This window comes from Gobio gobio (assembly GCF_949357685.1).
Source record: "Gobio gobio genome assembly, chromosome: 3".
Classification (NCBI taxonomy): Eukaryota; Metazoa; Chordata; class Actinopteri; order Cypriniformes; family Gobionidae; genus Gobio; species Gobio gobio.
The window spans coordinates 70,718,759-70,738,581 of record NC_137099.1 but is presented as its reverse complement, the minus strand read 5'-3'; the positions used below and the strand labels follow the sequence as shown (position 1 = coordinate 70,738,581).

Below are 19,823 nucleotides of genomic sequence, written 5' to 3'. Positions count from 1 at the left end.
GTGATTCTGTTCTGTGGAGCGATGAAACGAAACTTTTCGTCCCTATGGATCAGCGGTATGTCTGGAGGAAAAAGAATGTAGCATATGCTGAAAAGAACACTCTGGTGGAGCATGGTGGCGGCTCTGTGATGCTCTGGGGCTGCTTTGCATCATCTGGCACTGGAAACCTGCAGAGTCCGCTCCAATCCATGAGCCTTGTCCAGAGTCCGCTCCAGCCCATGAGTCTTGTCCAGTGTCCACTCCAACCCATGCGCCTTGTCCAGATTCAGCTCCAGCCCATGAGTCTTGTCCAGAGTCTGCTCCAGCCCATGAGCCTTGTCCAGATTCAGCTCCAGCCCATGAGTCTTGTCCAGAGTCCGCTCCAGCCCATGAGCCTTGTCCAGATTCAGCTCCAGCCCATGAGTCTTGTCCAGTGTCCACTCCAACCCATGAGCCTTGTCCAGATTCACCTCCAGCCCATGAGTCTTGTCCAGAGTCCGCTCCAGCCCATGAGTCTTGTCCAGAGTCCGCTCCAGCCCATGAGCCTTGTCCAGGTTCAGCTCCAGCCCATGAGTCTTGTCCAGTGTCCACTCCAACCCATGAGCCTTGTCCAGAGTCCACTCCAGCCCATGAGCTTTGTCCATATTCCACTCCAACCCATGAGCTTTGTTCATAGTCCGCTCCAACCCATGAGCCTTGTCCAGATTCAGCTCCAGCCCATGAGCTTTGTCCAGAGTCCACTCCAGCCCATGAGCCTTGTCCACAGTCCGGTCCAGCCCATGAGCTTTGTCCATAGTCCACTCCAATCCATGAGCCTTGTCCAGAGTCTGCTCTAACCCATGAGCCTTGTCCAGAGTCCACTCCAATCCATGAGCCTTGTCCAGAGTCTGCTCTAACCCATGAGCCTTGTCCAGAGTCTGCTCCAAACCATGAGCCTTGTCCAGAGTCTACTCTAGCCCATGAACCTTGTCCCGAGTCTGCTACAACCCATGAGCCTTGTCCAGTGTCAGCTCCAGCCCATGAGCCTTGTCCAGTGTCCGCTCCAGCCATGAGCCTTGTCCAGAGTCTGCTCCAACCCATGAGCCTTGTCCAGAGTCCGCTCCAGCCCATGAGCCTTGTCCAGAGTCAGCTCCAGCCCATGAGCCTTGTCCAGTGTTCGGTTCAACCCATGAGCCTTATCCAGAGACCACTCCAGCCCATTAGCCTTGTCCAGAGTCCGCTCCAGCCCATGAGCCTTGTCCAGACTCAGCTCCAGCCCATGAGCCTTGTCCAGAGTCCGCTCCAGCCCATGAGCTTTGTCCATAGTCCACTCCAATCCATGAGCCTTGTCCAGAGTCCGCTCCAACCCATGAGCCTTGTCCAGACTCAGCTCCAGCCCATGAGCCTTGTCCAGAGTCCGCTCCAGCCCATGAGCTTTGTCCATAGTCCACTCCAATCCATGAGCCTTGTCCAGAGTCTGCTCCAGCCCATGAGCCTTGTCCAGTGTCCGCTCCAGCCATGAGCCTTGTCCAGAGTCTGCTCCAACCCATGAGCCTTGTCCAGAGTCCGCTCCAGCCCATGAGCCTTGTCCAGAGTCAGCTCCAGCCCATGAGCCTTGTCCAGTGTTCGGTTCAACCCATGAGCCTTATCCAGAGACCACTCCAGCCCATGAGCCTTGTCCAGAGTCCGCTCCAACCCATGAGCCTTGTCCAGACTCAGCTCCAGCCCATGAGCCTTGTCCAGAGTCCGCTCCAGCCCATGAGCTTTGTCCATAGTCCACTCCAATCCATGAGCCTTGTCCAGAGTCTGCTCTAACCCATGAGTCTTGTCCAGAGTCCACTCCAACCCCTGAGCCTTGTCCAGAGTCTGCTCCAACCCATGAGCCTTGTCCAGAGTCCGCTCCAGCCCATGAGCCTTGTCCAGAGTCCGCTCCAACCCATGTGCCTTGTCCAGAGTCCGCTTCAGCCCATGAGTCTTGTCCAGAGTCTGCTCCAACCCATGAGCCTTGTCCAGAGTCTGCTCCAACCCATGAGCCTTTTCTAGAGTCAGCTCCAGCCCATGAGCCTTGTCCAGTGTTCGGTTCAACCCATGAGCCTTATCCAGAGACCACTCCAGCCCATGAGCCTTGTCCAGAGTCTGCTCCAACCCATGAGCCTTGTCCAGACTCAGCTCCAGCCCATGAGCCTTGTCCAGAGTCCGCTCCAGCCCATGAGCTTTGTCCATAGTCCACTCCAATCCATGAGCCTTGTCCAGAGTCTGCTCTAACCCATGAGTCTTGTCCAGAGTCCACTCCAACCCCTGAGCCTTGTCCAGAGTCTGCTCCAACCCATGAGCCTTGTCCAGAGTCAGCTCCAGCCCATGAGCCTTGTCCAGTGTTCGCTCTGGCCCATGAACCTTGTCCAGAGTCCCCTCCAACCCATGAGCCTTGTCCAGAGTCCGCTCCAGCCCATGAGCCTTGGCCAGAGTCTGCTCCAACCCATGAGCCTTGTCCAGAGTCTGCTCCAAACCATGAGCCTTGTCCAGAGTCCGCTCCAACCCATGAGTAGGGTTGGGCATCGAGAACCGGTTCCAACTTGGAACCGTTTAAAAAATAACGATGCCATTGGAATCGTTTAGAAATTTTGTTTTCGATTCCGATCATCGGTTCCAAACGCGCAAGTTTTCGGAAGTGCTTGCCGCGCCCGTTTGTTCTGTTGCAGCCATGGAGCACGGTAAGTGGCGCTCAAAAGTGTGGCTTTATTTCACAAAAAAAAAAAAAACCTGGGTCGGCACAGTGCAACACATGACAAACTTATTTCTTGCACGGGAGGATGCACTACAAATATGTGGTGTAGCTATAAATTAACGAGTGTAGCGTGTTTGAAATGCTGCGCAGGTCTGTCCCTCGGGCAACCCTGCGCTAACCAACGTTATTAACGGGATAGTTCACCCTGAAATGAAAATAAAGCCTTCTTTTACTTACCCTGATGTTGTCCCAGTGCCCTATGTCCTTTGACATTTAAAATACTGTTCCTGCACGCGCTCCTTCCTATTATGGCAGTGAATGGCGATCAGCTAAAACATTACAAAAAGTAAACAAATGTATCACGCAACGATACAGGGAGACGCGCGCCATATGGAAAGTGTTCAGTGGGCACACTATAGGTTTTGCGAGAAAGAAACCGTATTATTCAGTCAAAACACTGAGCTCGGCCGTTATTCTGAGCGCGCTCCTCTGTGTAAGTTACACTATGAGCTGTCAGCAGCCGCCGGCGCTCATGCCTACTATAATAACTCGCACTGTTGTCATTGCACCCACGATAAGCACACACACACACACACACACACACACACACGCGCGCACCATTTTGAGAAATCAAGCTCAATAGAAAAAAACGCGATTCTCGTCTTTTCTATAACGTATATGATAAGTAATAATACTAATAATATAACCTCCTTAAGTGAATATTGTGTAGGCCTACCGGTTGTCATGACAATATTGCACGAGGCTACTGCGGCTTGGAGTGCGCACACACTGGAACACGCGCATTTGAACAACAGCTGGGTGAGTAAAAGATGGCTTTATTTTCATTTCAGGGTGAACTAACATTATCCCACCTCATCATAATCAGGTAAGTGATTGTAGTGTAAACCCCTTGACCAAATTGAGAATTGTGGTGAACAACAACGTTACTGAAATTATTTTTTCCCCCTCGTAGATAAATGTAGCTATACGCAAATTGCCCACGCTAGTAGCAGTCCTAATGACTGCTGTTAATGCTATTGTTAAACCGGGACTCGGTGTGGAACTCCATTCACCTTTGCAGCAAAGCAAGTGAAAATGCCAGCGGAGAAAGTCCCAAAACTAAAACTCATTATTGAATCAAAATACAATTTTCCTCTGTGAAATGAGCCTGTGACATGTTGTGACTCCACCCCTCAAAGAATCGGAATCGAGAATCGAAAAGAACCGTAATCGAAACTAAGAATCGGAATCGGAATCAGAATCGTTCAAATCAAAACGATGCCCAACCCTACCCATGAGCCTTGTCCAGAGTCTGCTCCAAACCATGAGCCTTGTCCAGAGTCTACTCTAGCCCATGAACCTTGTCCTGAGTCTGTTCCAACCCATGAGCCTTGTCCAGAGTCCGCTCCAGCCCATGAGCCTTGTCCAGAGTCTGCTCCAACACGAGCCTTGTCCAGAGTCTGCTCCAACACATGATCCTTGTCCAGAGTCCGCTCCAGCCCATGAGCCTGCTAATCAGGGATAGATTTTTTAATGATGAGATTAAGTGCTTATGGAAGAAACCATGACAAGGAGAAAACCAGAGAGAGAGCACTCAGAAATGCAGTGTAACACTTACAAGACTTTACAAGGAAAGACAGAAAACACAGGTCTTCTAAACGCAGAGTTAACAAGGTAACTAGACACAGCTGAAAGTAATCAGGCATAAATACAGTCTATGCTGAGATAACAAAGACGTAAGAGTGCTCTCTGGTGGAAATCAAGGGCACTCTAGCTGGTGGATGTAATAGCTAACAGTATATTGTTGCAAAGGTATTTCAAACTTCTTTTTACTCCTAAATACAAAACTAAAAACAACTTCGCTGTGAGTATATTAGGGCCTTTAAAGATATAAGGTCCTTCAGCTTTACTGTAAAAAAGTTTCTGCTGCATTCAAAGGCTTTATAAAAGTTTCTGTTTTGTATGTGACTAGGTGCCGTTTCAAAGGAACTGTAATTCAAACAGCTGTGTGGCCGATCTGAAGCTGAACTTCCGCTTTACGTGAGAAACAACCGATAAATTATATTAGTGTGAAATATGATTGTAAATGCTTCTGAATATTTACACTCTTCTTGATTTGAATTAAACATGAGAATGAAGATTGTGTGTTCGGTTTGTTCTGCAGAAACGACACATTATTGGTGGTGAATCAAGCTCATTTCACTGTCCTCGTATCGCTGGCCAACCCAGGTGACGACTTGTTCAACACCAACATAGTGCTGCACTACCCAGAAGGCCTCTCACTCTCAAGATTTGATACCGTTAAGGTACCGCTGTCCACACGTCAAACTAAGGAGTCTTAAAGTAAAATATATTAACATCCTTAAAACAGATCAGATTACTTATGGAGCAAAATTGCTATATTACAAATTTGAATGTAAGGTAGTCTAAAAAAACTGAGATTCAAAAAAGGTATGTATTTTTAACTACAAAGACAGACTTTGAATGTTGGATTGAAATCGATTTAAAGAAGTTTTTCAATTGTCAAATATAGAAGATTTTTTTGTTGTTTATTTTCATTTCCCAGAATGCATTGCTCATTATGAATTTATTTCAGTAAATTCCTTTTCCTGTCATTCCTGTTCAACTTCCTGTAAGATGTGGCCAGTTCAAATTCTAAAAGGAATCCAATTCCACACTGTTTTAAAGATATTTGTTAAATAATTTTCTGCAAAAACCTCTGAAAGTCTAAAATTCTCATAGTGTTGTTTTAAGGATTTTATAAATGAGTGTGTGTGTTCGTGTGTGTGTGCGCATGTGTGTGTGTGTGTGTGTGTGTGTGTAATAAACAGCCCAGCCGGACTCAAAGCAGCTGTGGTGATCGTGACAGCGGTGCTACGAACAGAACCACCTGCAGTATCAATCTACCAGTGTACCGCAGCGGCACCACAGTAAGACACACACACACACACACAGATGTTTGGCTTTAGAAGACATGATTTATCCACTGGGGTTATATGGATTAACACTTCTGTAATGATTTCTAAAGAACACATTTGTCTGAACAGAGCACCACAGCCATTTTTTTGTCACTGGGAACTGTGAACCAGTGTGAACCATAATCCAGCATGATGAACTATCATGCTGAATAATCACAATATAATTATCTTTTCCTAAAGTAATTTAACCATTACATTGATCCTTTTCCTCCATTAACTATACCTTAAGGCAAGACAAATTCAGACAAAGTCATCCCAGTATTTACTGTTGGGTCAGACTGCCTTTCATGTGGTTGTTTTTTTTAAACTGGAGACTGGCTTATTCCAGCTGTTACTGGGATAAACTGCAAGTGACGGCAGTCATGCCACAGTTGTGCCCCTTGATGTGTCTAAATGACGATAGATTAACTGTTGTACTCTCACCTGTGACCACAGAAGCTGTTCCCCAGGTCTTTTAATGGGCCAAATTTGTGAGCACGGCATCACCAGACCTCAATGTTTGTAAGGGTCTAGTTTTGTGGTGATTAAAGTAGAAAGCTTCCTTTTGCTTTTCCAAGGAATCGTTTCTCCTTACAGAGATTTGTTCCAAGCGTTGGGAGCATCACCTGTCGTGATGAAAGGTGTTGCCCTGTAGCTCATTAGAGCCAGAATAAGATTTTTTCCATTTCAAAATGATGTGGACTAGATGTGATGTGCAGAAAGTCAAATTCTTTTGCAAAGCCATTTTTAACACTACTTCTTAGGTGGTGGTCATTGGCATGTGAAGGTTCTCAAGAAATAGTCTGACACAACAAGGTAACTGTGCTTGTTATGCTCACACATGTCAATAGCGAGATGGGCATATCTCATCTCAAAGCATATCTGATAGGACTGAACCTTTTGTTTGATTTCAGAAGAGATGCCTGGCCACCTCACAGATGTGTTGGCCCGTTCCTTACACTTTGTCAGACCTCGATGTCTATCATGTGTTCTGTTTAGAATATTTGCTATCATGACACCTAGAATGAACATATGGCTTCCTCTTGTCAGTATTGCGTTGTGCTTAGATATCTCTTTGATGGAAGTTAAAAATTGTCTAACCACCACTGGAACTTTGTCTATATAACTCGGTCATCCTGATCGGATATACACTATATTGCCTATAAAAGTATTGTGCTGCCCCTCCAAATCACTGAGTTCAGGTGTTCAATCCCTTCATGGCCACAGGTATATAAATCAAGCAGTAGGCCTGCAGACGCTTTTACACACATTAGTGAGAGAATGGGCCGCTCTCAGGAGCTCAGAGAACTCAAGAGTGGTACCGTGATCGGTGGACACCTGTGCAATAAGTCCATTCGGGGCATTTCCTCACTACTAAATATTCCACGCTCAACTGTTAGTGGGATTATAACAAAGTGGAAGCGATTGGGAACAACAGCAACTCAGCCACGAAGTGAAATCACAGAGCAGGGTCAGCGCATGCTGAGGGTTAAAGAGCGGGGTCAGCGCATGCTGAGGGTCACAGAAGTCGCCAACTTTCTGCAGAGTCAAGAGCTCCAGACCTCCAAACTTCTGTGGCCTTCAGATGAGCTCAAGAACAGTGTGTAGAGCTTCATGGAATGGGTTTCCATGGCCGAGCAGCTCATCCAGGCCTTACATCACCAAGTGTAATGCAAAGCGTGGGATGCAGTGGGGTAAAGCGCGCCGCCACTGGACTCTAGAGCAGTGGAGACGTGTTCTCTGGAGTGACCAATCACGCTTCTCTGTCTGACAATCCCATGGACGAGTCTGGGTTTGGCAGTTACCAGGAGAACGGAACTTGAACGGCCTGACCTCACAAATGCGCTTCTAGAAGAATGGAAAAAAATTCCCATAAACACACTCCTAAACCTTGTGGAAAGCCTTCCCAGAAGAGTTGAAGCTGTTATAGCTGCAAAGGGTGGGCCAACTCCACATTAAACCCTACGGATTAAGAATGGGATGTGCATGTAAAAACAGATTGCACTGAAGTACACTATAACTTTTGGCAATATAGTGTACTTCAGTGCAATTTGTAATTTGCTGTCAGCCATTGTAGCAGCCATAATGGCTTTGAGTTTTGGTAGGCTTGCATTCAGCAACAGCTGCAATGTAACACTCCACATCTGAGTGTGTGTTGATGTAATTTTCCTTGCATGCTAGTGGGATTCATGATACGGAGCATATACTGGAGCATATTCTGTAGTCAGTTTGAATCTCAAGAGCCTCATAAGTAGTATAAGTCCTTCATTGGAGGCACCAATGGTTTGTGATCTGTCACTAATTCAAAGTTCTCAAGGCCAATCAGGTACTTTTCAAACTTCTCAGTCTCAGATAAACAACGTGAGCAATATCCCAGTTTCAAGTCTCTATCATGCAGCTGCAGTAACAGTTATAGTGCCATCTGAAACAGCGGTAGGTAGAGCCACATGGTAGGACTCCAAAACTGGAGAAGTGGAAAGGATATCTTTTATGTGCTGAAATTTTGCCTCCTGAGGATAGGCCCAAGTAATACGGTTGTTGATCTGAAAAAGTTGTGTAGTGGTTTGCCCTCCCTTGGGCAAGGTGGGAGGTGAGAGATCACAGACTGCTTTGACCTGTCCAGGATTGTGCCTCACGCCTGATTTGTCAATCAAGTGACCAAGGAAGTGACGTTGTTGTTGTCTCAGCAGACACTTTTCAAGGTTCTACATCAACCCAGCAGACTCAGTTCTCTCCAACACCTTGGTAAGCTGTTGGTCATGCTGTTCCACGGTGTCTTCATACCATCTTTTGCTGGAATATTTCCGGTGCATTGGTGATGCCAAAAAGAAGACATTTAAAGGAGGATCTTCCGAAATGTGTTATGAACATGGTCAATTTGCTGCTTTCTGAATGTAAAGGTATTTGCCAAAAGCTTGAGGCAGCATCCAAAGATGAGAAGACTGTTGCACCACTCAGCTTTGCAGTTTCTTTCTCTTTTTACAGCTTCAAATCAACTTTTACAGATCTGATCTTAACACGCTCCATTCAAACGTTAGATTCTTATCTCTCGAGAAGCAAGCGAGAACGGAGTCTGCTGGCATGAATGCGTCTCTATGCCTTCAACTCCCCCGAGAGCCGAACATGCTTGTGCAATTGCTGCTACTATCCCTTAGGTGAGAATTTCTCTTTCAGTAGTCTCTCAAATGCATCAAAATGAGCATGTCCAGCTTACTCGAGGAGTCAACCCCCTGTGGCGTTTCTGTCTTACATGTGCATACAAACAAGCATCTCCTGAAGAGAAATAAGCTGATGACGTGTACTCCAAGCCCCCTGTTATACTCATAGTCGCACCAGTAGCGACGTCATGCACTGTCGTAGGCCAACGAGATTGCCATGTTTAGACACATGCTTCAGACGTCGGTCACACTGGTGACGCTCCCCATAGCGAAAGGGAACTACTGTTTCAGTTTCACAGGAACACGCCCACTCTTCAGTCTGCGCGCTTCTCTTAAAGGGACAGTTCACCCCCAAAATGACCACTCTCTCTTTACCAGCTAGAGGCCAAGTACATGTGAGGGATGATGAGGTTAATTTATTTGGTCATTCTCTTCGCAATGCTACCATCATCTGTGATTTCTACTGTCTTTTAGACTCAGTTTCTGGCAACTTTTCGTGTGGCAAAATGGGATTATGACTGGGCCGACAGGATGGAGATGATGATCACAGCTAACAGGTGAATGAGGCTGAATTTGACAGATTTGTTTGCTTTCAGGGCTGTTTCATATCAGTAATGTTCAGCAGAGATTGGGCTCACGATCCAGGACATAAAGGTTAAGAATATTGACTTCATGTTCATTCAAGAGTAAATTCTGTATGTTTGTTCACAGTGATAACAATGGAGACATCAGCGATACGGTGGTGAGGAAAAGCATCCCGGTTCAGTTCGCCGTTGATCTGGCGATCAGTCTGTGAGCGCATTTATTAAACTTATTTTCTTCTCTTTCGGTTTTATCTGTTCTTAATCTCTGAATTACTGAAAACTCAACATCTAAGTGTCTTTCTGAAGGTTCTGTCTTCCTCTCACTCATTCTTCTTCTCAAACTGTGTTATTACCAGTTGTATCATCAGCAGTTAACATTATATTAAAATGACAGAGAATCATATGATTGACAGAGAAGTTATTGAGATATTGTGTTTGTCAGAGTGGCTGAAGACTCTGTGACGTATGTAAACTTCTCTCTGGACGACAGAGGTCCAAAACCTCTCAACATCATCTACAAGGTCAGAGAGTCAAACACACATCTGGAGCTTCATTGTGCAGTTTTTGGGCTCGACGTGATCAGATTGCTGTGTGTTTGTGTTCACAGGTGAAGAATCTGGGTGTTAAAGGTCTGCCGGTGTCGCTCAAGCTCAGCCTGCCCTGTCAAACTACACATGTGATTTTAACCCATCTGAACTTCAGCATGCAGGAGGTGCGTCACTCGTTCATCAGCTCATACCATCACCCCAGCATGTGTTAACATTAACATCTTCTGTTCTTCTCTACAGAACTCAGTGCAGTGCAAACCAGAGGTAAGAGATCATAGGCCCTTTTACACCTGCGGTTAAAGGGATCCCTCACCAAAACATGATCGTTCTGTCATCATTTACTGACTCTCATGTCATTCAAACCTCTATAATAATAAACTTTATTGCAGACACAGGTCCATATAACACATCATACAGTACAAAAATAGGAGATACAAAGGAGATACAAAATATACCTAGGATATACAGGCTATACAGGCAATAGGATATACAGGCTATTGCACCAATGTCGTCTTAACCTAGAAGTGTATCTATAACAGCTTTTCAAAGGACTGACTAGGGCTTCAATCATATGGTTCACTGACTTGTCCAGGCGACACATAAAACTAAACATCAGTTGTCTTAAGAGTGCCTCCCAAGTTGGCACTCTAATAGACACAAACAAATGACTGGCACTATGCCACCTAGGGACACAAAGCAGCAACCGCATTGCATTATTGTATGCTACCTTGAGCCTCTGCATACTCTTTTTCTTATAGTTAGACCACAATTGAGCAGTATACAGCGGTGTGATATAAGTTCTAAACAGAGAGCACTTCCCAGAGTCAGAGCACATAGAAAACCTCCTAATAAGCATATTAGCTTGAGAATAAATTTTACATCGCTGACGATACAGATCTTTGCATTCCGTCCAATCATTAGATATGACATGACCTAAATATTTAACTTCCTTACACATGTCAATAGGGCTATCTGACAAATAAAAGATCGGAAAAGTTGATTTCCTATCCTCATCACTTCTAACTATCATTATGTGACTTTTCTTAGCGTTTTTAGCGATAGTTTATATCATAGTCAATGCCATACTGAGAGCACACCTTCAGCATCTGCTGCAGCCCAGCACTATATGGACAGAGCAGGACCAGGTCGTCTGCATACATAAGATGATTAACAATAGAATTGCCCACAAGACAACCAGTTTTTAACCTATTTAACTGGTTTGATAATTCATCCATATAAACATTGAATAAAATAGGAGACATAATTCCTCCTTGTCGCACTCCATTGCTAACATGAAATAGAGCAGATACAACATTGTCCCATTTAACCAGAAACGTTTGATGGGCATACCAAAACACAAAAATTCTCACTAAAAATTTAGGGGCACCTCTATCTAGTAATTTCACAAACAATCGTTAATGGTTTATTCTATCAAATGCCTTTGACGCACCAATGAAACACAAGAATATAGATGTATTCAGGCTTGTGTACCTAAAAACAATCTCTTTAAGAGCATAGATACACAGGTAATTTCCATGCTTTCTTTTGAACCCAAATTGATCGTCAATAGTAAGGACATACATTTCAAGCTTTGTTAACAGAATTCTCTCCAGTACTTTAGACAAGATACTGGCTAATGCAATAGGTCGATCATTGTCAATACTGTTGAGCTTACCAGCTTTGTCTTTTAGCACAGGCAGTAACATTACAGACATTATAGCATTAGGCAGCACACCATGAACCAGACAACCATTAAAACACACAGAGAGCAAAGGACAGAGCTTATGGCTGGCATATTTTAGATGTTCTGCAGTAATGCAGTCCATGCCGCAGGCTTTGTTGTTCTCCAACATATTGATGGCACCATGAATATCTATTGCAGTAACTATCATATCTACTGAAAAATTAATATGTTCATGATCGAGTCTAACTGGGTTACTTTTAACACAATTAAACAGGTCACGATAGTGCTCACGCCAAAGCTCAGCTATTTTTTCTGGGCTACTAATACCTTCAATATCAGCCGGTAATGATGTCTTATTGGTATTCATTACTTTGACCTCTTGCCAAAAGTCAGTAAGGTTATTGTTCTGTAGCGTTCTGGCTAGCGAGTCTGCTCTCATTGTATTTTCATTTTTCTTAATAAAACGGAGTGCATACTTAAATTTAGCATTTGCCCATTTTTTCATATCTAGCAACACCTCATGTCTAGGCTTACTTGCCTCTGACCAAAGTCTAAATGCCTCTCTGGCTTCAGCATACTTCTCAGCCACAAACTCTTTCCACCCAGGTCTAATGTTAAGTACCTTACATTTGCGTTTACAAAGGGGCTCACTAGAAACATTAAGACATTTCACAATACAATCATACATGGCACAGATTTTTTTCAACATGCTGCACATCCTTACAATTCATATCTGTGTATATTAAAGCCTCATGAGGCAAAGCAATACTATTTAAAAGATTTTCTGTTCGCAATGAATATTCAGCCACCACCTCGTTACTCAGTTTTGACCAGTCCAGTTTACATACAGAAGCAGCATTATTATTTCTGGACAGCAGGAGGACATTCTCAACATCTAACAGAGCTACAATTGGTATGTGATCAGAGGTGGCAAGTTCATAGCAAATCTCCACATTTACCAATGAGGCATGAGCATCAGCTGTGGTCACAATATGGTCTAACCAAGATGTTGTATTCCACGCTTCACTAACATAAGTAAAACTTGTGTCAGGCAACAGAGCTATACTCGATAGAATTAATTTAGACTCATTACAAAACTGCTGCAGGTGTGCTGCAAATAAAGATTTGCTATCTGACACGTCAGCATTATAATCACCCATAACATAAACACAAGATGAGCTATTATCCTCAATAAATGACTGAATAAAAGCTAACCTGTTCAAAAATTCATCCTCATGCTCATACGATTCAAATGGTGTGTAAACATTTAAAACAGTAAATTTCCTTTCATTAAAATTACACTCTAGCCCTATGGCCCAGTCAACATTTAGGCGCACCACATTCACCATTGAGTTATATTTGATATTCCACAATATAACTACACCACCAGCTATCCTACCTCGAACCAGTCTTGTACTGAGGTCGGTAGTGGACTCTCCAGCCTCATGGAAATTCATATGTATAGTGTTCAACTTATCCAGATCTTGTTTCGCCAGCCAGGTTTCTTGCAGGCACAGAATGTCACACTCATCCAGCATTGTGTCCACAACCAGACGTTTTGATCTATCAGTAGCAGTATGTCCTACTCGCAACCCGCTTAGAGTTTAGTCTCTCCCAGCGGGACAGCCAGCCTTCATCCCATCATCGCCCACTACTGCAGCAAGCACCCCAGCATCGTTATCATGCAACAGCCCCTCATCTCGAGAGCGGGGGCCAACCTCAAGACCAGATGAACCTCTGTCTTCTCCTCTAGGGCGAAGAGGCTCATAATAGCATCGGACAAAAGACCCAGCAGGCCAGAGCTGTGGATCATACAACTCCGCCACATCATTACATTCAGCGGAGACACAGAAGGAGCTGAATCTACTCTGTGTCGCCTCTATTTTTCTACATGTCACTTCCCGACCCAGCTTCGTTTTTAAGTACTCACTGAGAGTATTGGCATCTACACTGAGATCAAACTTTGTAGCAAATATCTTTACCATCTTTGTTTTGACAGCTAGTATATTACTACCCACACCAGTCCCAATTATGCCAGTTTTCTTTCTCACATGCCTCGCTGGAGCTTTTACAGCACGAGGTGAAAGGCTTCGATGGGCAGTGTTTTCAGATACCTGCTTCAGTCGTACCTGCTTCCGTCGGCGCCCATCCTTTACCACCATACTCCATGGAGAGGTCTGCATTCGTCCCAGGGCTGGATATACAGACTGGGCTGTTTGACTGTCGTCGGTCCCGCCATACGTTGCTGTCAACCATCCATTAACCCCGGAAGGAGTACAGGAGGCAGGATCAGGGCCCAGCTGCTTCTCCAACACAGTCGAAGGAAGACCTGTAGTGCCGAACGCAAGACCCGGTTGTATCTCCACAGTAGGAGGGCAGTCACCCAAAAGAGTAGCATCCGGGCCACCGTACCCTTCCACAGCACTCAGCCGGCTGTCAAAGTTAACAGAAACCTCCCGCAATGTTTCACAAGCAGCTACCTGAGTCCCCATTGTTTTTTTTAGGTAGTCAATGTCAGCATTAATTTGCTGCATTTTCCCAAGGAGCGCAGACACATCAATGTGTTAAATGAGACAGGCGGTAATTCATCCAGAAAGTGCGATACAAATCCTGGGATCTCTTCACCGCACTCATTAAGCGCTTGCAGGCACATTTTGATATTGTTAGTGTCCTTCTTTTGTCTCCTGTGGGAGATCCAACGTTTGTAGTGTGGTAGGAGCTCTGACAAAACTGCCTTTGAAGACTCAATCCGCTTGGAGCTGAAACTGCTCGTTACTATCGACATAATATCATCATGGCTTAGTGTTCGCATTTTGATCACAATAAAGTTCAGCAGCTCATCCTCGACTATGACTTTTTCGTCTTCAGTACGGTAAATCTCCGGTTTAATTCGAGAAAACTCTTGTGTAACTTGTATAAACTCTCCCACAGCGCGCCGTGCTGCTGCATCGGCCGCCATATTGTCAAATTCTATATTCATCTCTATGACTTCTTTCTTCTGTTGAACACAAAAAAAGATGTTATGAAAAAACATTGGTGTTCAAACAACATTTCTTAAAATATCTTCTTTTGTTTTCCACTGAAGAAAGAAAGCCATACAGGTTTCGAACAACATGAGGCTGAATAAACAATGTCAGAATGATCATTTTTGAGAGCGATCCCTTTAAGATCCGACCACGAGCAGTCACAGTAAACATCTTCAGTCTGTTGGATTTCATCTCTGTTTAGTTCATCTGATTCTCTGGTTTATTGGTGATCAGTGTTGTGTCGATGTTTCAGGGCGGTCACTGCGGGAAGTTTGAGTGTGCTCAGTTTGATCTGCAGAAATCTTCAGAAGTTCACTTCATCCTGACGGCACTCGTAGCTCTCCAGAAGGAATACGAGAGCGTGAGTGACGTATACAGACAAACAAACACGAGTTTAAGATGGAATAACTCTAAAACCAGACTCTGTTTCTGCTGCTGTAGAAACACTCCTTCTACGAGTTAAGAGAGGATTTTGTCTTCGACATCAGTGCCGAGCTCCACTACAACAGGAGCCGCTACAACCAGACGTCAACCGGCCTGAAATCACAGGTACCCACATCTCACTCCTTCATCCATCATTTAAAGATGATCAGCATTTGAAAAGTTTCTCTCTGTTCCTCTCAGATTGCAGTGAGGGGGGAGTTTGTCGTTCCACCCAGTAAAATGCTGATCGTCGGAACTGTCGCAGGGGGCGGGGTCATCCTGCTCATTATCTTATTGGTCCAGCTGCTGAAGGTAATAATCAATCAAATCGCCTCACACCTGATGTCATCATTCACATCTCAAATTCTCAAGCCAATCTGCATGTGTGTGTTTTGTGTGTGTGTGTGTGTGTAGTGGGATTTTTTTAAACGGATGCGTCCCAAAGATATTTTCCAAGAGGATGAACTGCGGTTGAAAAACACGCATGAAGACTCTCCTGAGGAATCAGTGAGAACGGAGTGAGAGAGATGAATCCTATAGCTGAACCTCCAAACACTTACGGACAAACCACACTTTACCTTGAAAATAATGATGTTTGTTTGGAAGGATCTGAATATTCTTTCTTTGTTAATGATCTTTAATGCTCCAGTTGTATGATAATGGTTTCTTGAGGCTCATTGTGTGTTCAGTATGTTTATTTTAATGATCTTCAGCTTGTGTTGTAATAGCTGGTCCGCGTCTAGTTATTTTGAATGTTAATATAAAAAAAGAGAAATTAATAATCAATCAGAGTACAAATAAATGAGTTTATTAAATGTGATTTTAGTGACTTTTACCAGCTTCAACAGGTTCCTTAGTCACTTCTTTGGTTCACTTGGGGAAATTTGTAGTTTGTTTGTTGATTATTTTGTTATATCCATTAAAATCCAAGACAATAATGTTGATCACAGTTTGTTTATTAATCTTGAATGTTACAATAATCGCTGTGGCTCCATTGTGGCTTCGCCAGGTCCCATGTGCTCTCCGTCTGTGCCTAGGGCTCTATTGTCAACAGCTTTTTCTTCGCTGGTCGTCGTCAGACAAGACTCCATCATGGTTCCATGGTTCCTGCATCGAGTCCACTGTGGGCCTTCATCCTGGCTGTGCTCTGGTATACCCCCTGGCCACTCTTCCCATCCTCACCTCCCTGGTTCTTGCCACCATCACCCATCACCACCACACCTTCAACTGGGGCTTCCTCCCTCACCAGTCCCTCGTCCACCTCCGAAACCACTTTCTCAGCCATTTTTACGGCGCAAGGCCATGCCTTCCCGGGGTGGGTTCATGATTATGTTCAGTTAGTTTCATTTTCATGGACTCTTAGTTTGGTTATCTTCAGTCATCTCTCTCATGTATTCTTAGTTTCCCACCACTAACTATAGAAATTATAACGGCATGTGCTTCTTTGAATAATTGCTAGCTATAAATCAGATTTTAGGGAGGTCAAAAACATGAACATTTGTGAGGTCAGGCACTGATGTTGGACGAGAAGGCCTGGCTCTCAGTCTCCGCTCTAATTCATCCCAAGTTGTTCTATCGGGTTGAGGTCAGGACTCTGTGTCAAGGTTTAGCTCTAAGACTATTGGCCAAATTACTAGAGAGAAGAGCGGAACCACCCCAGGAGGGATGGATGCCATCCTTCTTCAACAGGTCAGGTCTGACCCAAAAGCTTTTCCAATTGTCTATGAACCCTATGTTATTTTGCGGACACCACTTAGACAACCAGCCATTGAGTGATGATAGTCTGCTAACTATCTCATCACTCCTTTTAAAGGGGAGCGGACCAGAACAATAAACTGCATTTGACATCGTACTAGCGAGTTCACACACCTCTTTAATGTTAATTTTGGTGATCTCCGATGTGAATAATAATTTTAGAGAATTTACGATTAGCTTTAGCCAGCACTTTTAAATTTGCTTTTATGTCAGGCGCTCTGGCTCCCGGTAAACAAGTGACTATGGTGGCTGGTGTCTCTATTTTCACATTCCGTGTAATAGAATTGCCAATGACTAGGTGACTTTCAACAGGATCCTCAGTGGGTGCTTCACTGAGAGGGGAGAACCTGTTTGATGTTCTAACCGGAACGGAAAAGTGATTTTTATATCCGCGACTATGCCGTCTCACTGTCACCCAGTTTCCCTGCTGCGAGGGCCCTGCAGCCAGAACCGAAGAATGTACAGAGTTCACTAAGCTATTCGCATCCAGATCAGTGTCTAAAGCTGTAACATCCTCACTACTTCCTGCTTCGCTACTGTTCGGACGCTCTTGCTTACTGCTCCGCGCTTTGCTCTATCGCTTCTATATTTTACAACTTCAGCAAATCAGCACATTGCTCAAACGACAAAGCTTGACTCCAATGATAAAATTAGAAACTCTGGTGACTGAATTCCTAAACAAAAAGCGGAATATTTCAACCGACCAGCCACCCACTGCCTTCAGCTTACATTCCGGAGAAGGGAAAACACAGCTGCCTACATTCAAAAGGATAAGAAAATGCCTCTTCTAGAATCTACTTGCTGCACAAACTGCCACAGACTTTTACAAAGGATTGCAGTTCTTGAAACAAAGTTATTTGCGGAACCATCCAACCAGACGAATCACACAGCAGAGCTTCATCATGATCGCCCTCTGCACACTGCCGGTGAGTCCCATAAATGTAGTGCTACTCAACATGTAGAGAAACAAGTAACTGATCAAAACACTAATCAATGGAACAAACAGGGAGCAAGACCAAAAGGCACTCGAGACATCAGATTGTCACGAGCATCACATATTGCCGCAGTAGCATGCTCTACCCCAGACACAAGGATTGCAAACACTAGTTTTCTACCACCAAATATACATCTTGAAAACAGATTTGAAGTGCTAATGAATGTGGGTGAGGAATCCCCAAATGTGATGAATATGACCGAACACAGATTGAATCAGCCCGCAGCTAACACTGATGCTAACAGGCGCTCAAGGTCGAGCAGACAGCGGCCCTCAGCTCAGAGCGCAGCCGAGCCCAGGACTCTGTTAGTGGGCGACTCCACAATCAGAAACATTAGCAGCAGGGATACAACTACATGCTGCCTTCCACAAGCAACAGTTTCTGATGTCAACAGGGAACTTAAGAACATTCTGATGAAACACAAGACTGCAAATCGACTCATCATTCATATGGGAAAGAACGATATTCAGAGAGAGGAGTCAGAACTTCTAAAGAGGGATTTTAATGAACTTTTTGAAACTGAAAGTTCAGCCGTTCATCAGTGGACCACTTCCAGCAAGAGGAACAAATAGGTTCTCACGGCTACTTGGGCTTAATACATGGCTGCAAAAAACCTGCAACATGAAGGGAGTGAACTTTATCGACAACTTTAATCTCTTCTGGAGTCAGAGACAACTGTTTACATCAAATGGCCTCCACCCAAACAAACTCGGTGCAAGAGTGCTAAAGGACAATATTTATTTTTCCCTTCATCATCCTTCAGCTGTGTGTGCTAACCCACTCAACCTGGATGGCACACACACACCAGTACAGAGTATGGACGATCACAGGACTTCATTTCAGCATCTGAATGGACATGCGGTTGATACACCCCACAAGGACAATGATAACACCACGCAGCCACAACAACCACTTCTCATGGACATACTCCCAGCAGAACCCCGCCCTCAGAGCTCACCACAGACACACTGTGACGGATTAGAACTGCTCCAAGTGACACAGATCGAGCCACTAAACAGTAACATCTCAGCCCATACTGTGGAGTCTGTGGAGGCACTGGTAAAAATGGGGACCATCAGGGGTGAGACTGGTGAACTTTTACAACTTATATGTGGTATAAGCAATAGGCTGGAAGAAATGTCTATATCACGCCTTGAACCAGACGATAACATATTGCAGTTTCCGGTAACACCAGAGAAACAGCCCCCCTCACCAGACATGTTATTCCGCTCTACAGCATCCCCGCCTCTGAGCTTCACAGAGAAAATGGATTTTGTTTATACTGGAAACAGACAATCACACTCGATCACTGCGAGCCCCCAGATATCAACCAAAAGGCGTCAAGCCCCACAACCACCAAAGACTGTAGGTCCAGCTCGCTCTTCCCCTCCTCCTGTGAGATTTCTTCGGTCACAACGCCAGGGCACACACCCTCCTCCATCTGCACCAAAAACAACTGATACCAGCTCTCAGTGACGTGTTCTGGGTCCTCGCAAAGTCAACAGCAACCTTATCAAATGTTTACAAAACATGCGTGAATCCAGTGTGCCTTTATCTTTCTCTATTTCTGTTCTGTTACGTGATAGAAAGTCCAAGGCTTTCTCAGGCCGAATGGCAAACCCATCTAATCTGCTGCCTGTTAATTGTCAAACTAAGATTACTATGGGGGAAAAAATTAAAATTAATACTGTTAAGTTAGCACTCTTAAACATCCGTTCACTTAAAAACAAATCATTTCTAGTCAACGACTTAATATCCACAAACAACCTAGATTTTTTGCTGCTAAATGAAACGTGGCTAGAAGACAGCTACAGTGCAACAGTCCTCAATGAAACAGCCCCTCCTAACTTTACTTTTATGAGTGTCTGCAGACCAGTCAGAAGGGGTGGGGGGGTCGCAGCTCTATTTAAAGATGTCTATCAATGTAAGCAAGTATCATTTGGTGACTATTTGTCTCTAGAATATCTGGGCATTGTGCTAAAAGGTGCACCACGCATCCTGCTTATCATT

At 44.4% G+C, this 19,823-nt stretch overlaps 1 protein-coding gene across 2 annotated transcripts in view; it reads left to right on the top strand.

The window, feature by feature from the left end:
- Positions 1-16,005, top strand: part of LOC307123637 (integrin alpha-M-like) — a 55,165-nt gene extending 39,160 nt beyond the window's left edge. For both annotated transcript variants that reach the window (XM_079812253.1, XM_079812252.1), the window contains exons 19-30: positions 4,656-4,723; positions 4,848-4,989; positions 5,515-5,613; positions 9,273-9,355; positions 9,510-9,590; positions 9,825-9,903; positions 9,990-10,094; positions 10,171-10,194; positions 14,894-15,001; positions 15,082-15,189; positions 15,265-15,375; positions 15,478-16,005. In XM_079812253.1, the coding sequence (XP_079668379.1) occupies positions 4,656-4,723; positions 4,848-4,989; positions 5,515-5,613; positions 9,273-9,355; positions 9,510-9,590; positions 9,825-9,903; positions 9,990-10,094; positions 10,171-10,194; positions 14,894-15,001; positions 15,082-15,189; positions 15,265-15,375; positions 15,478-15,585 (1,116 nt within the window). In that variant the 3' untranslated portion in view covers positions 15,586-16,005. The remainder of the gene's footprint in view (positions 1-4,655; positions 4,724-4,847; positions 4,990-5,514; positions 5,614-9,272; positions 9,356-9,509; positions 9,591-9,824; positions 9,904-9,989; positions 10,095-10,170; positions 10,195-14,893; positions 15,002-15,081; positions 15,190-15,264; positions 15,376-15,477) is intronic.
- Positions 16,006-19,823: the final 3,818 nt, after the last annotated feature.